Source organism: Chamaea fasciata, unplaced genomic scaffold (assembly GCF_029207755.1).
Source record: "Chamaea fasciata isolate MVZ Bird 193981 ecotype frontalis unplaced genomic scaffold, bChaFas1.0.hap1 SCAF_3, whole genome shotgun sequence".
Lineage (NCBI taxonomy): Eukaryota > Metazoa > Chordata > Aves > Passeriformes > Sylviidae > Chamaea > Chamaea fasciata.
The window spans coordinates 77,275,718-77,294,058 of record NW_027094088.1 but is presented as its reverse complement, the minus strand read 5'-3'; the positions used below and the strand labels follow the sequence as shown (position 1 = coordinate 77,294,058).

The window sequence follows — 18,341 nt, the reverse complement described above, 5'->3', positions numbered from 1 at the left end:
TTTAAATGAAATATCTTCAAGTTAGTAGCATGAGGGAAGAGCAAGCTCTACTAGGCAATGCCATTTTAATTAGTATAATACTGCAGACATCTGGCAAATAGCTTCAACAAGGCAGAAACAGACTACGAATCAACAAATACTTATTGCTCCAGATTCAAGACAAATTTCAGTTGAAAAATATACAACCCAACAAAAAATATTTATTTGAAAAGATCATGTGTACTTCTTTATGCTTTCCTCTCCCAGTTTTGGTCTTGTTCTTACCCCTATGTCCATTTAAAAATAAATTTTCCTCATTATAAAAACTAAGAGATTTGTACACGGACGGAAGTTAATCCACAGTAACTTGATGCACAGTGTCAGGCTTTTGGAGGTTTACAGGATTTTAAGATTAAAAAGCAAATGCCACAAATATACTTCATGGCCTCAGAAAAACCTGTTTCACGTAGTGTTGTTTATTTTCTAAAATTAAATTCTAAACGAACAGGAAACTTCCATCACGTCCTGCCCCACATACTCTAGGCAAAAATAAATTGTACAGCATATTAAGCTTTTGATCACCACCCCCACCCAGCCGCCAAATATCCAGACCAGCTATGACCTCTTCTCCCTGCCCTTTAGTAGATACTTGCATCTCCTTTTACACTTTCTTATTTACTCACAGCTCTCTCTCTTCCTTACACACCTACAAGGCTCAAGCCTCTCTCACAGTGCAGGATGATCAGTGACTGCAACAGTGCTACAAGACATTTTGAAGAAGTTAAAACATTGATCTGAATTCCAGAAGATTTTAAAAGTAGATAGAAAAGCTACAGACCTACAGCATCCATAATTTATATCCACCCTTTAAAGACCCTCTACAAAATGTGCCTATCTTGAGTAACCATTTATGCAGTGTCAATGCTATAAAAATCGCAACTCTGTGGCACTGTTTCAGATTACAAAATTACAAAGCCAAATGCACACATGCTAAATGCACGAGATGTCTAACATTGCCAGTGAAAAGAAGCATACTTGTAGGTATATTTGCTAGATTCTGCTTGAATGGCTTCCATCAAAAAAATATACAAACTAGAATTCAGATTTTTTTTGTCTCTTTAAACATGAAGATACTTAAAACTTTTTGTCCTTACTAGGGTTTTTATTTTTTATATATGAATATGTATATAAAAATAAAGTCAGTGCTTATAACCTGTACTATACATACTATAAATGAAAAAAAAAAATTGATACGTCACTAGGTTATCTGGTTGCTGGATACCACCAGTGTAAACTCAGTTGCTAAGTTGTTACACAAAGGAGGAATTATTTGACTCATTTTCAGTTTTTATGTTTTGTAAGCTAGAAACACAAAATAGCGTCTTAAATGAACAAATAGTTCTATTCACCCTTATTGTGCTTATTTAGAAAGAAGAGCAAATATATTCTAAAAACTTCCCCTTCTGCCAGTATTTTACCTTTAATTGATAAAGTATGTATTTTACGACCTTGGAAGCATAATCAGTTCATGGCTGAAATGCAGTTGAGGCAACACATTACGAAAACCCCCAATGACAGCAGATGCAGTATTCATACTTCCAAAATAGCCCTGGCCAAAGCAGCTGACTCACGGTAACATGCCTGCCTGGTGCTTCCCCTCTCTGGGCAGCAGCTGCTCTACCATGTGCTCAGCACAACTCCAGGCAGCAGCACAGACCAGCGCTTCTGCGGCTCCAAGGACGGGGAAGACCTGCTCGCCCCGCCAAGGGAAGCACCCAGGGAAGTCCGGAGGAGCTGGGTCTGTGGCAGAAGTACTATGGAACATAACTGGGTGGGATTGAGATGGTGGTGACGGTTTGGGGGTGTTGGAAGCTTAGGGGTCTAGAAAGCAAAAAGTGTTAAGAGGCCAGAACTGAGAGCCTTGTGCTGGGAGAGTAAAGAAAGGAAACAAGTGAGAAATATACAGAGGAATATAATTAGTTTACTGGGCAGATAATCACATTCTGTCATGTAATGATTAATCTCATTTTTTTTCTGGCTTTGGGATTATTACTGGAAAGCCGTTCAGACAACCAGAAAACTTTCAACATAAAGCCCAGATTTATTTCCAGACAATTTACATATTTTTTCTGCAGTGCCAATACTGTCTTTTAGCTTAAGTAGTTCTCTCTTCCTAATTTTTAGCTGCAGATTCATCTATAGAAAATAATTATTCATTCTTACCATTCATTTTGTGGGCTAAAAAAAGCCAGGATTTCAGATTTGTTTTTATACTCTCTATACCCCTCTTCCCCTAGTAACTCTTTTTGATATTATTTGAGTGCATATATGTTTCTTTTATATGGCTGACCAGAACAGTATGTTCAATTCCTGATTCAAACTCAACAAGGGCCACTAATAGTGTCAGTGCTTCTTTATCTTTCCTGGAAATGAAACTTATGATTTCACAGTTTTTCACAAGCACATTAGATTTGTGGCTCATACTACCTGGGATTAATCTGCATGCATGTGCTATGGTGCCAAGTCATCTTATTAATAGAAACTGTTGTTAGTGCATGACCCTGGATTTTATCCTGTTTCTATTCAGTCACAGCAAAATTCTCCCTTTGTGATACTCTAATCCTCCCCTTAATGAATAGTTGCTTCTGATAAAACATTAACAGGGAATTTTATTATTGCTCATTTGACTTAAATACCTTAGGAGTAAATGTTGAGAAAACTCATTAATATGCTTGCTCCAACCCTATACCTTTTTTTATTTCTACAGATTTTTATTTCCTTCATATGTATTCCACGTAATCTTGAAATTCCCATCCTGTCAAGTTCAATTAAAATAAACCAGGTGAAAAAATTTTAATGACTGCCTCTGCCTAACTAAGAAACCAATAGACTGGTACAGTCTGTTTTGTGAAAACAACATGGTATTTTATTTCACTGACTGCTTCATTATTGCCTAAAAGTTTCAAGGTTTCTTAGAAGCTTCAATGCTGTTATGGGCAGACAGTATACAGAGACAAAGTGCATTCATTAGCTTCTACAGCTCATGCACCAGGCTCTCATCATGAGTTAACACTGAAACTGGAGAGATGTCTTCACTTTCACATTCCTTGCTTGCTCAGGATTTCATTTCTGTCAGTGCAGGCTAGGACCGCTTGAAAGGTATAGTGGAAAGCTACTCTAGTAAACTTTTTTTTCCCAATTTGTTAGCCTCAATGCCAAAGAGGCTTTCTTTTAATGGGTGCTATTGCTCTTTGGAATCTACTTTTTCATATTCTGTATTTTTACTGTAACCTTCAATAAAGTTATTTGAAAGAAACTTTTGTACAAAATTATCTTTTGCATTCAGCTTTGTAATACCTAACAATTTCAAGATTTATAAAGAAACTTCCTCAGATGACAGAAATTTAGAATAGGAGTGCCACAGTTTTTAGTGGATTTCTAGATACTGTCACTTGCATTTCCTGCCCCTGACATATCATTTTGAAGCGACTTGCATACTGTAAATGGTATGCCTATCACAATTTGGGATGGATTATACTTATTTTTAGGCTTTGAGAAGTATGAAATGAAAGAAAGAAAAATGTCATGCTACTAATTAAGAAAAGACTTGGGATGCATGAGAATTATTCAATAAATCCCAAATGATATTCCCATCCATGGTGCCTGATTACATTAGTTTTTTTTTTCTATTAGAAGCCTCTCCTAGTAATTTTAGTTTGCATTAACTTAACTCATGCACACACATTTTAGCCCTAGAAAGTGTAGTCGAATATAAGAATTACAGAGACTGTTAATGTTTTAATCACAAATATTATGGATTTAAAGTTCTGTACATAATTTATCTTATTTTTTTGTTCTCCTATTATCTGATTAAAATTGGGAGCCTAAACACAATAAAGATCAGGGCAAAACAATTACCTAGACAAGAATTTTTCAATTAAGCTCCATTTTCACCAAATAATACAAGACTGCATATATAGTTTTCCTCTGTAAGAATACTCTGAACATCAAGATCGTTAAGGGGAAAAGTCCTTTATCCGTAGAAGGAAATTTGAATTAGAAGAGTGAATAATTTACTGATAAAAGTAATAAAATATCATGCTCCTCTTGACTGAAGCATTATGAAAAATTTAGCGGGATAATTTCTGGGCCTGTCCTAAAGCAACTGGAGCAAGAAGTATTTTAGCAGTCTGATCATTATTCCGGCATCTTAACCAATGACCCGTTCACCTGGTCTGCGATACCTGGTATGATGATCTCAGGGACATCCAGAATGTTGCCAAATGAAGCAGTTTTACGATGGCCTCGTTTAGGCTTGGAATAGGCTGAAAAAATACACATATACAATACACATGCAAAACACTAAAACGGCAAGAGCAAAATTATTAAATCCCTACTACTGCATTGTTCATATACTTGGTTAAACCAGAGTTCATGCAAAAATGTGTCATGCAGAATAAACTGCATTGCCTTCCACTCATGCTTACACATAGTAAAGCAACTGTTAAAAAGCAAAAAATGCAGAACTAGCCATCATTACAACACGGTGTAATTAGTTATAGTTAGCAACACAAAAGTCAAACACAGAAAGCAGCATGGCAACACAGAAGGGAAAACCAAATGTAATTAACCAAACAGAGAACAAATTAAATTATTTCAGTTCACCTGTATATTCAGAAAAAAATCTTGACTGCCTGAACTTAACTAATATTTTCTTTCTAGTGTTGGGTACAAATTATTTTATTACAAAGTCTAACAGCTAGGTACTTCTGTTTCTTTAAATCACCTCCTTTCAAAGCAAATCTCATCTACCTCTGAAAAAACGCTTATTTTATTACATTTGACAATCATTCCTGCCAGTTATTCTTTTATCCTACTAGTTAAGATTTTTTGTTTTAAAACTAGCTATAACTACCAGCTTTTTCATTTTTGAATAATGTTCAAGAAATGTTTTACACTTTGAAATAAAATCTAATCATGTTTTTTTTTTATTTTACCATTTCTGTAGTTTAAGATAAATTGTTCCTATTTAGAGAAAAATCTGAATACACTTCCCAAAGGCAGAACACTGTAGTATACTCATCTCACTAAGTAATGGTGATATGCATTACATGATTTACTCTTACATTTAATCTACAGGATGATGGAACAAGATTAAATACTTTTCAACCTGATTTAACAACTGCCAAATCCTCACCCAGCCATGCGATTTTTTTTCGGGTTCACAGCATATTATTTCTGTCACAGAGTTAACAAGATTAAAAAAAAGAAACCAAAACCAATACAGAGTTGTTTCACCTCTTTTTGAAAAAGTTATGGTCAGATGTGCTTGACCTCATTTCTCATAGTCCACTACTGCATGAAATGATTTCGCAAAAAAATACCCAAAGAACCCCAAACCAAAAAAAAGTATGTTCAATATGTACTTTTATTTGAAGAAAAAGAAACCCTACAGCTGTAACAAAAAAACCCACAAAGTCCTTAGATTATTCTGAATAGTAATTATTATTTCAGAGCAATGTACAAGAAGACAAACTAGGAAAATTAAAAACTCGTACAATGGAGGGCCAGGTTATCTCTGCTAGTGTCAGAAAGTTACATTAAGAATGTCAGTGACCAAAGTGAGTCCTGACATGTTTTAAAATAAAACCAGTATGGTGTTATTACCAGGTAAGTACACAGCTGCCTTCTGTGTTAAGAAACCTTTAGAGATATTCAGGGTGAGATGTGCTACACAGTCATCCAGTCAAAGACTGACAATACAAAAGACAGATTTTGGAATAAGGCTTTAAAATAAAAACATGAAAATAAAAAGAATTTAGGGCAAGATAAATATTATTTCAGCACCTCAGTATTTAGTAAAACAAGATCCTGGAGTAATCATAACACAATGAAGAACAAAAATGAAATAGCCATGGTGCACAAGAAAGCCAGAATTTTATACGTAATTTCTTTCAATTGCAGCTATTTGGCTACCCTAATTTTCATACTGATAGAAAAATATTCTAACAGCTAAATAACCCTGAACTAACTGAAGTAATTTTGTCTAATTATTTAAATCTGTGGTTATATACCATAACACAAAAAACTTTCACATATGAAACTTAAAACCTGAAGTTTACATATATTAGCAAGCAATATCTTTGATGAAGAAAAGAGACAAGAAAGTGTTTGCCAAGCGTATACATGTTTATTAATTCACTCTTCTGGGATGAATCAAAATTGCTTTCACCATAAAAGTATGTATTTATACTTACAGTTAAATTCTAATTCTCTCAAAAATTTAAGGTGTAGAAATGACAGTTTCTATCTGAAGGAAACCTGGCAAAACACCTGTAGCTGTTTTTTTAACAAAAGACAATGGTTTCTTAACCTGGTGAATAAAATCTAATTACGTTTCTCATTCTGTAACCTGTAGATTTTTAAACTTATTTGGGAACATGCTGAACTTTAAACCTACCTCTTAATTTCAAAAGTATTATAGAGACAACCCTGAAGAAAATGTCATTATATAAATAATTATACTAGCAGAGATGTAATAACACTATTTCAGATAAAAAGGAGGAAGTTGTGCATTTGGAATAGGACTCATATTTAGAAGTCTCATGATGCATTTTTTAAGAAGATAAAAAATCTAATTCAACAAGATCGCTAAAAATTTCAAATACTCAATTAAAATAATCAGTCTTGATGAGTGTATAACTCATCAATAACTCAACTCATAAATAAAGGCAGTTTCCCCCCACAATTAATAAAGGACAATCAAGACTACAGCAATACCTTACGTATTTTCATATGGCTACTGTTGTCAACTTTCTGTACGACTATGCATGTTTTACATTTTCCTTCTTCCTACATTTCTTTCCAATTCCTTACTCTAGTCCCCAAACATCATAAAATTTTACCTGTGATGGAAGCTATTCTTGCTTCTATTTCAGACATGTCAGCACTCATCCTTTTGGCTTCTCCGGAAACAAGGGCTGACGGTGGTCGTGCGCGAACATCTGACAAGCTCTCAACACTGCTCCCACGAGATGGGGGTAAACTCAAACGGCCAGGATCACCCTGTTTAACAGTCACATTTGGTAAAAAGAAAATCCTGCAGAAGCCCCTCCATAATATGCACCAACATGTTTCTACAATGTGCATTTTCAAAGTGACAAGATTTCAAATTTGTAACACAGTAAATGGCAATAATTTAATATTGGTATATACAAATGAAATATCTGCAGCTTTGAAAATAATCTAACTTTACACAGATTAAAAAAATCAGAAGAATTAGGCCAATATTGTCATAAGAGAATCTTTGTATTTTTGCATTCTACTTGAAATAAACCAAGGTATTTTCAAAATTCACTTAAATGTTTAATCCCTTCATGGCATACAAATATTTAGGCTATAAATTAAGACAGCAATTTTCAAAGTCATCTTTTTAATCTAATAAATCCCTAAAAATACCATGAACCGTTCTTTACATTTCATTGGAGATCTTACTAGAGCCTCCCAGTATACCTTTTTGGAATCATACAACATTTTTCCTCCCCTTTTCATATACTTCTCCTATAACCAACTGGATCAAATTTTGCACTGTTTTGAATGAGGACACATGTTTCAGAGCAGATACAACACTTATGTCTACTCGTGCCCATTTTGTTACTATGGTTCAAAATTACACTCGTTGGCGTACCGGCTGCTTGGCTGTATTTTTGATTTGCTGTGCCAATTTTGATTCCAAACGTTTAATAGTGTCATTGGTAGAAGCTCCTTGGAAGTCACTTGGTTCCATGTTAGCATCGCTCTTGTTACTGGTGTTTGTTGAAGTGATGTCCATGAATGAACCTAGAAACCGGTAACAATGAAAAGCATTTGAGAATGTCCACTAAAAATACTGAAGGGCATCTCTTCCCAAGAAAGCTCTCAGAAGACTAACTTGCCTTTAAAGCAACACTTCAAAATTTCTAATGCAAGATCAGTTTCAAGACTGCTACAGAGCAATTAGTATAAGAAGCATGAGGAGTGAAAAAAGAATATGTAACTAAATACTATGATAATATTCTTAAGTCAATCTTCACCTCTCTTTGAAATTGTTAGGGTAGCTGTTATATTAACAACACAACAGCAAACTCATTCACAATTAATGACAAAGACCATCATTAACCATACAGGAGCACAAATACCTGAAAAATATCAGCCAATATATATTCAGAGTTTGAAGTGATAAATTACGGCTTAAAATCATATGCTGAGAGGTGGAGAAAAACTAATAAAGTCAGTGAAATGCTAAAGCTGGAAAGATTTTGTTAATATAAAGGTCACTAAACTGCAAAGCAGCCAGTGAGGCTTTATCCAAAGTAGCCGCAATTTCTTTGGAGATAGAAAATAATCCAACCAAGCAGAGGAAGCTGACGACATGTACGATTAAATGGAAACTTGTAAACTTAAATGGAAAAAATGTACTCTAAAAATGAGGAAACTAAATTATCTTTTTCTTTTATTATTAAAAGGATTTCTTTGAGGGCAAAACTACCTGAAAGTCTAGCCCACATTTTGTTCCATCCACCTTCCTAGTAATTTTTTCCTGCAGTTATATTAAATGACTCCATTTACTACAACTTATCATAAAACAAATGCAAGTTTAAATTGTGGAGATTGCAACTTAAAGCAGGTGCAGCTTTCAAGAACAGTGAAAAGTTTTAAATTGACAACTCCTAAACATTACATATGAGCTAAGGGTGTCAACTGCTAGCAACATTCATGAGGAAAAAATTGAGACATTGAACATGGGCATTTGGAGACAGCTTTTATTATAAGCTTTTTTTTCATCCCATGTACACTTCAGCAAAACCATTTGACTGAGAACACTAAATATGATGTGGAATGAGGCTTTAACAAAATAAATAGGGTCTGCTGATGCTTAAGATGTTGGAAATCTTTTTCATTTTGAGTTCAAAAATCAATGTAAGAATATGTTTTACAATCTATCTGCATCATTTCACGTTGCTATCCTTTTCCTCTAACTTACACAAATGTACCTGTGCTAGTGGCAGAGTTGCTTTGGCCTTCATCTGAATACTGGCAGGGATACTGCAGAGGTTCATCAGCTCCCGGAAAGTACTGTGAAAAAGCAGTAACTATTTGATAAAAAAGTAATTAACAATTGTCTTTAAAATATTTAAATAGTACCTCATAAGTGTAAATTATGCATTACATTGATAATTTATTTAGAAGATAAATGAATACAATTATTTTTAATAATATAATACATTAGATACACCTATGACTTTATTTTTTCAAATCTATTATGAGTTATTATACCTCTCCAAAGGTTATATTTATATATATATATATAAAAATATATATATATATAAAAGACAAATTATTTCCCTTCTCTACTACAATAACTAGATAATTTTTGTCAAAAAGAGAGGGGCAAAAGAAAATATGCAAGACCACCTTCGGAGTGGGATGAAAAGCGTGCCTTTTGTAAATCCATTTCCCAGCTCAATAGTTTCAGAAATGATTAAAACACTTAAATAAATTTTTATACCCGCATCAAGTGTGTCATTATTTTAACGATTTCCTCCATGGACGGCCGTTGTGAGGGATCCTTGGACCAACAGCGGGTCATTAAACTCTCAATTGGTTTCGGTAAATTTTTGATCAGTGGTGGCCGAGTACCTGCAATTGAAATTAAATTTTTTAAATTTTTTAAACAGACTCTGAAAAAACTGAGTGTGTGTGATCTCTCTCCAGTATTTTGCTAAATAAATAAAGGAAAATGCAGAGTTAATTGTAGTCTGGATGAACTGGCTTGTACTTAATGTTCTCTCTTACAAACAAAAACTGACAAGTTCCTTCGCACTACATAGCAGCAGTAGAAAAAAAATTAAACTTTTCCTTCACTACAGGTTTGAATACATTCACTGACTGACCAAATAGAGCATATTACAAAGGCTAATGAAATGTTACTTCTTTCTGAAGAATAAAATTCTAGGCCAAACTGGGAAGCAAGTAATAACAATCTTTGGTTCCTAATGCTGTATTCACAAGAAAAAAACAAAAACAAACAAGCAAACAAACAAAACAAAAACTCCCAAACCAAAACCAACAACAAAAAACCCCCAAACAACCTCCCTCCCCCTTCAAAAAAACAAACAAACCCACACCCAAAAAACCCAAAAAAACCCCAAACTAACTCAGAAGTCTCCAAGTATTTTTGAAAGCTGATTTTGCTCCTAAGAACATCCTGAAAAATTATTAGGCACTGGAACTTCCAATTTTGTGTGACTTTTTCATGGCCTATACTCATTTTTAATAACAATTTACTTCAATTATTGTATAACTATTCAGCTGGTTTTTGCTTCATGTTCCTCCTCTTACTACAATTTCAATGAGAACAATTAACGGACAACCAGTTGTGTTTGATTTATGAGACACAGTGATGGTGTGCAAAGAAAACAGTAAGTATTTAATAATAAATTCAACAGAACAAGTAATACGTGAAGTAAGAATGTCACAATATTAAGTGAGATGAAGTGCACTAACACTTCCATCTTAAGAAGAAGGAAAAAGAAAATAGGAAAAGATAAAAAAGATAAAATTTTATAGCAAAAGTAGGTACAGATAGGGAATTTTAAAGTATACTCCCACACCTTACTGAGGCTTCCTGATTTACCACTAGATTTACACCTAGTTTTACAGTTAATGCTTTTATGCAAGGCACTTATCACTCCTAATCTCAATGTCCAATGTCCTTAAAAAACTGGAGAATCTCTTTCTTCATTCAAAAATGGTATTTGCATACATCTCTCTTTGTGCATTATTAAGACTATAATATTAATTGATTCTATTACTGTCTGCCCCATTCTCTTCTTTGAACAGGATATGCCTGTGCTCATCTTATGCTTCCATCATTTACTACTGAAGCAATGACACTCAGGCAGAGTACCAGCCTTCATTGCTTGTTTGTTAATTTTTATTTCCAAAAAGTTGGTGCTTGCTTTGATGTTGTCTCTCACCAATGGCAGAAACTCTTTGCAGACATTCACTGAACTACTTCACTATCATTATTTTATTACTCAAAAAATTGTTTTGCCACAGTACCTAAAAACACAGCAGTAAAATAGTTACACCTCTAGCATGAAGATACTACAGTCTATTACACTGACCAATGTTGCACCACTACTTTATAAAGAAAGCAGTCCATCTGAACACAACCACTGTGTCCTGTTCATAGCCTAAGCTCCTGATAATCTGTTCTGTATAGTATCTAGCACAATAGAGTGCTACTCTATGAGTGCAGGTACCTAGATATAAAGGTAAATTCATTTGAACACCAAAAAAACCCCCAAAACCAAAACATCACAGATGAAAAACAAAAGTAATATTTGTAATGACTTCTGGCCATTAAGTAGGTTTCATAGCTTCTAACATTTCTAAACACAGGTTATGTTACTTAAAATTACACATTTCTTGTAGATGGTTCAATAAAAAAAATAAAAGACAGATGATGTAGCTAATAAAATCATCATTCAGCCAGGTAAGAGGTTTCTCTCAGATCACTTTTAAAATGGAGTGTTGTAATAATGAGGACACAGCTCCTTATCCTTCTTTGTTCATAGACCAGTTACAAGCACTGCTGCAGCCAAGTAACTCAAAACCCACACTGACACAAAAGTGGCAGTGTCCAACTATTTAGTCTTTGTGACAAAAACGCATATTTAATGAAGCACAAAACAGAAACACTAGACCAGTAGTTATACAAACAAGAAACACTAGTACTTAAAGCTGTACAGCTAAGAGCATTTAGAAAATTTATAGGTTGTATACACAACTTCAAAGGCATTGCTTTTCAATAAAGTAGAAGTTGAAAAGTGTTTTCAACTCACCATTGTGAACTGCCCACATAATTCGGAAAGCTGGACCACCAATCTCATCAAAAGGTTTCCTACGGGTGATTACCTCCCAGAGAATAATACCCCAACTGAAAACATCACATTTTTCACTGTAATTGCTACCTGGAAGAAAGCCATCAATATAATTTGACTCTTTTCTTTGTAACACATTAAAAAGAAATATAGTTTGAGCAGATCATAGAATCAGACTGGAAAAGAGCTCCAAGATCACTGAATCCAACCTTTCACTAAACACTACAATGTCAACTAATCAAGTGGGACTCAGTACCATGCTGGGTCATTTCTTCAGTGTTTCCAGGGATGGTGACTCCACCACTCCTCTGGGCATCTTGATCCAATAAACAAATAGCATTACCCACTTACTTTCACTTCACACTTATTATGCTCAAAAAACCCAGTTTTCTAAAGCTGGCTGATTCATGCTAACTTAAGTCAGAAATCACTTGACAGTATGACTGTTAAGGATGCCCCTCTGTGGGAATCAATCCTTGAAGTCATCTTGAAATGATAAAAATGCATCAGTTCCCTTATGTAATATAAACCACAATTTATTAGGTTTTAAAAAAATCTGTTGCATTTATGATCTGATTGATTATTTTTGTTTCCTCTAAATATTCTTCAATTCACTTCTTGCAACCTTAGTGACAATATGCCAGCCTGTAACATGTGTCATATCCATCACTCTTTATTAATTACAGGTCTTCAGAAGATCTATTAAATTACCATATGAACAAATTCAGGAGAGTCTTCAATTCCTCACCAACTGATTTCCTCCTGGTTTATTATTCTTATTCTTTTGTAATGTCATCACTTGATTAAAATTCTTTGACCAGAAGTTCAGTATTTCTAAGACTCCTAAGGTGCTCAAGACAGGTAGGTGACATAGAATAATAAATAAAAAATGTTCAGAGGCTACAAAGAAAAAATGTATGCTTTGTAACCATAACTCATGCAAATGCTAGGAAGATATGTGAATGGCCAATGATATGAGAATAAATATGTGAATATAATTTATAGGAGATTTGCTCACCTCTCTTCAAACAAGGATTAAAATTGGCATACAGAGTTTGTTTATACCTAATCAGAAAGCTTATTCAGACAAATCATTTCAGTAACAGTGGAATTAAAGAAGTCTAGTTTCATGTGTATACCCACCACATAGCAACAGGCTCCATCCACTACCTGTGAGCCAACTTCCTGTGCCCCCATACCTGTGACAAACTCTGCAAGGCAAACAGCCTGTTCTCTGGCCAGTTCTTGCAGTCCAGCCAGTTTGCAAGACAAACACAAGAAACAGGCTGCAGCATGAACCACAAGCCTTCTTTAAGTGAAGGCACTAATACGGACTTTACAAAACTCTCTAAGAATGTGGATCTCAAAAACTCTTTACACCTGTATCAAAGTAGCTGAATGTGGCTAATGAGTTCAAAAGGTACGAAGAAGAAAAACGAAGTCAGCTTTATCAGTCAGCTTATTTTCAAAGATGGTGGGGAAAAAAGTAATGTAAACAGCACCATAATTAAGATTAGCCTTTATTCCACTATTGAATTTTGATGCAGTAACGCAAGCAAAGAAATTTTTCACAATTCTGACATTTGAATTGGTTATTTTAGTAGTTTAATGATTGTTTCAAGAGTAATTTTATATGCTGCATTGTAGAAGATGCATCATACTAGATTCTTTCCTTTCCTTGATACTTCTGCTTCTATAATGATTTGAATATTTATGAGTAAATGCCTTCAGTTAAAAGTACATAAAAACAAATGTAAACTGAAGGCTTATTGCTGCTGTCCAACAATAACTGTATTTCAAGATTTCTTTGTTCTACTTTGCTGGATTCATACACCAGAGGAATTGTAACACACAGATATGGACTGTAAATCCCTACTATAATACACTTATTTACGTCCATTTTAGATTAAGATTTTTCACCAAAAAAACCCCTAGCTTTAACACTGATTGTTCAATTGCTTATTTCTAAAAGAAAAAAATAAATCTCCTATTTATACAATTTATTTTAATAATAAAGAATTGTGAAGAAAAGAAGCAGCCCTGGCTGAAAAAATAGAGGAAGTGCCTGAATATAAAATGACATAATGGAAAATTTTCAGGCATCAGAGTGAAACAAATAACCCTTGGGTTATTGGGCTGGTACTCTAAGCAGTATGTGGGAGAAAATGGTACGTTCAGAACAAAAGTTCCAAAGGTAATGTTTGAGAGGGATCCTGAAACTGTATATGGATAGTCTCTGGAATAAGGACAGTAAAAGAAAAGAGGCCATTTGGATCCAGAATCTGGGAAACCACTGCTGCACATAGGCACTTGCCAAATATATCAAATCAAGGACACCTGCTTCCTAAAGCAGGAGAATAACTTTTCCAGACCATCGCTAAACTGCATTGATAATTAAGGTACAGACAGGTTAAAAGGTGTTTAATCTGCAATTTAGTATCTATGGGATTATTTCTTTGATAATCATGCAGCAATTATAGGTATCTAATTATTGAGTATCATCAGTCTTCCCCAATTACACTCCAAGAAATAGCTTGCTTTCCTACTTAACCAAATTAACTGGTATTTTAACAAGTGCCTCAGTATGTCGGAAAGAGGAAGTACATCAAATCTCTAGATTACACAAAAAGCAGATGAAGATGGGAGTTACAAGAAAGTGGGGGATCAAAAAAGAAGGCAATTATGTTCAATTTAGAGACTCTAACAGGGAAATTCTAAAGTTAAAAGCTGATCAGAGTAGGAAGGGAAAGTAATAACAGTGTATCTAAATGACAGAAGAGTTTGAAATGATTTAAGAGTCTTAGAAACAGCAAAACTGTGGGGAAAGAGCCCCCTGGCTGTATTTTACTTACTTACAAAATAAGGAACTGCAGCTGTCTAAAGGTACTCCATATGTAAATCTCAGCAATGACAAATAAAGGTTCCACATCTTCACGTAATTAAATGTCTAATATTAACATGAGAAATTTGGTTCAGTGCTGCTCTTCAAACCTCTGCACAGTTATGTGACAGCATACACTTGTATAGATTTAAAAAAAAAGTTAGACTTCTGCCAGAACTCTTTCAGTTGTTACCTCAAACTTCAGTATATTTTATTTTAAAGATTACATGATGCCCTTATTCTTACATCACATTAATTCACAGTTGCATCCCTATAAAGAAAACGTAATATTCATGCTGAATTTTTATTACCTTCAAAAACTTCAGGTGCCATCCAAGCAGCACTTCCTTTGTTGTTGGTCATGTGTGTTTGAATATCACAGGCTGTACCAAAGTCACAGATTTTTAGAACTGTCCCCCCAGCTACCAACAGCAAACTGTCAAACAAACAAGAAAGGATATTAAAATTGTAGAATAAAATAGTCTGATAACATATCACGGATTTTTTTTTTTTAATCCCAACAACTATCATTCTAATATAGGTGAATATCTTAGGCATTGTATCCCAGCGTTTTGTTTTATATTATGGGAAATACAGAAGGTCATTTGTGTCTAATGTGAACATATTACATATTTTAAAGTAATCCAATATATGTTGTAATTTATTAATATTTCTACATGGTAGGTTTTAAATAAATACCTTTAGCCATAGTAAACCACGAAGAATATATTGACAAAAGTACACTTTCAGATGCCAGGGGCTGAAAATCAACAAGTGCTGTAACAATTTTACCAGAAGAAGAACAATCAAGACTCCCACTAATGTCAGTCAGTGTAGCTATTTATTTAAATGGAAGCACTTGAAATTACATGTGAACAACTCTCTAAATCAAAACTGGGGAATACAAGAAAGAACTAAAGATTTAAATTGCGGCTTCATGTTATAAATTTTACTTGGTAATAACTGCAGATTACCACCAAAAAGGGATGATTATGCTGATCCTCAAATATCTGTTTCTATCTAATCTGTGGAGCCAGATCTGAAGCTGTAAAATGAGCCAGATAACAATCTGACTGGATAGAGAAGTATTAAATTTTGTTTTAGAGGAAAGTGACAGGAGCTTCTTGCAGGGGTAGTGGACCAGGCAGAACAAGGGGATACAGGAGGATGGCCAGGTGGCAAAAGAGCTCTAAATGCAACAGATTAAATATGGCATTAGAACCAATCAAACCCCCCCCAATGCTCTCTTTTGAACACCACAACCATTCCGAAACCAGAAGATTTTAACTGCCTCTGATAGAAGCTCTATTCCTAACGAAATCCTCTTCTACGATGCAGGGCAAGAGCAGGATAATTCTCCAGTTTAACAGAAAGTAACTGAATACAGTTAATTTTCTGTATCATAAACTGTCATTCTGTAACTGAAGTTTAAAATGCACAGCTTTCATTTGGAATACAGTACATCCAAAAGTTAGCACCGATTAAAGGTAATTCTTTTAAATGCAATAAAATTATTATAAATCATCTTAAATACCAATTGTAAGAAAATATGAAAAACAAACTATAAACCTACTTTGGTGGTTTCAGGTCTCTGTGAATTAGAGCCTTTGGTTTCATACTGTGGAGATATGCCACTCCTTGGGAACACTGTAAACACCAACTCATGGCATGTGCAGCAGTATAATGAGGCAGAGGTTCAGCACCATGAAGCACTGCAAAACAAAGGCACAAACTAAAAAGAACTTTATTGCATATTACAACAGATACAATGGAGTTAACAAAATAACAATCAGAAAGCTCTATGGAATCTAAGTAATCACCAACACCTCATTACTGCAACTAAAAATGTCCTTCTGCAGACTGTTAAAATAACAGAAATGTCAAAATATTTCCCATTTTTTTAGTACATTTTCCATAATCACTTACGTTAAATTTCAATATGAAAAGTGTTGCTTGTTCTCAACTATCCCTGGCAAAGTCTTAAACAAATGCCTAGGGAATTTACAAATTTAAGAAGAATGTTTTCAGATGTTCACTGGAAAACCTTAAATTACTTGTATAAAATATAAGAAACTGCTATCAAGAAGAAACCAGTGAACTGAAAGGAGGTTTTAAAAGGCACACTCTCTTCTCCTTAAAATTATTTTAAGAATTTCAAAGAACCACATAATAGTTGGAAGAGATCTCAGGAAGTCCACCAAGCAGGTCAAACAGGCTGGTTGCCCTGAACTGTGTTCAGGTGGCTTCTGAACAGCACCAAGAATGGAGATGAATTTTTGAAAAAACTTGTAGTCTTGATGATGTTTGCCCTAATACTAGCACTTCAACTCCAGGAAGTTGAAATGATACTCACCATTGTACAGAGAACCTCCTTCAGCATACTCCATAACAAGACACACCTTTGGGGGGAAGGGGACAAAAAATAGGCATATTTTCAAGGCAGAGGCAGAGAACAGCTTTTGTAAACTGAAAGAGAAATTCTTTGAGAGCAACTGAAAGGCCTCCAAACCTAAGCTAATGGAAAATACATCAGACAGTTTGAAATATATGTATTTACATCTAAGAAAAATCAGTTTTACGCTTAGTTCTAATTACAAAATAAAAGAATGACCTCCCTCCTCCTCAGACTTAAAAAGCAAATACCAAGCTGCAGTTCACTGTCCTTTACCTTATTCCTTTAGTGGCTTCCAAAAAAATTTAATTAAATACCATGCTAAAATAATTCCACTAGTATCAAGAAAGAAAATGGATGCAGCATTATTTTAAGCAATTAAATAGCCCAAAGAAGAATTAGCTAAGGACATATCTGTCCTTAGCTAATTCTGCTTAGAGAATTTGTGAGACTGTTTGCAGCTGTGGCAGAAAGCAAACAAATCCTGAAAACTGCATGTATGAAAACAGGAGCTGATTTACAAGGCACAATCATGTGCTGACAACGCATTTCCTTTTTGTATTGATTTGCAATTAATATGACTGTAGATATGAATATAACTACATATGTAATAAATACATTTTGACAAACTGAAGTATAACTGGTGTTTAGAAACAGATTTGGGATGTTCTTGAAAGAATTTATTTTTCATAGCAGTAGAAAGGAAAAATAAATACCTGAAAATATCAACCAACCTAAACATCTGTATATTTCCTTACTATGGCTAAAACATGAAAAATATATAAAATAAATATTTTTAATATAAAGTACATGTTCTGTGCATTGACGCTTGCATATGTTAAGCTAGTCATACTGACATAAGCTGTTACTTACTGGGTTGAGACAGGCTCCATATAACTTGACAATATTGGGATGGTTTACTCGTGACAGTTGTCGAAGCTGCAACGCAAATCACACAGTTTCAAACCATGGGGAAAAATGGATAATGCTTTATTTTCATAGCTATAAATAATACACCACAATAGCAAGTACAGTTTTCTATGTCTGTATAACTCCAGATAGTGATTTTACAAATGACAAGACTTATGTCACCCTTTGCATTTTAATTTATGTAATGAGGTTTGTGTCCAACTGGAACTGTGTTTTAAAAGAAAGTTCGAAG

General features: G+C 34.4%; 1 protein-coding gene across 7 annotated transcripts in view; it reads right to left on the bottom strand.

Annotated features, from left to right (window-relative positions):
• Window positions 1-18,341, bottom strand: part of MAP3K7 (mitogen-activated protein kinase kinase kinase 7) — a 47,442-nt gene that overhangs the window by 16,204 nt on the left and 12,897 nt on the right. For 3 of the 7 annotated variants that reach the window (XM_066179549.1, XM_066179542.1, XM_066179543.1), the window contains exons 3-12: window positions 18,053-18,118; window positions 17,141-17,186; window positions 16,361-16,499; window positions 15,099-15,223; window positions 11,868-11,996; window positions 9,527-9,657; window positions 9,012-9,093; window positions 7,667-7,818; window positions 6,885-7,044; window positions 4,224-4,304 (exon numbers count right to left, since the gene is read on the bottom strand). In XM_066179549.1, coding sequence (XP_066035646.1) covers window positions 4,224-4,304; window positions 6,885-7,044; window positions 7,667-7,818; window positions 9,012-9,093; window positions 9,527-9,657; window positions 11,868-11,996; window positions 15,099-15,223; window positions 16,361-16,499; window positions 17,141-17,186; window positions 18,053-18,118 — 1,111 coding nt within the window. Of the gene's footprint in view, window positions 1-4,223; window positions 4,305-4,466; window positions 4,489-6,884; window positions 7,045-7,666; window positions 7,819-9,011; window positions 9,094-9,526; window positions 9,658-11,867; window positions 11,997-15,098; window positions 15,224-16,360; window positions 16,520-17,140; window positions 17,187-18,052; window positions 18,119-18,341 lie in introns of those variants that run through there. The other 4 variants (XM_066179544.1, XM_066179545.1, XM_066179546.1 and 1 more) reach the window with 3 other exon arrangements.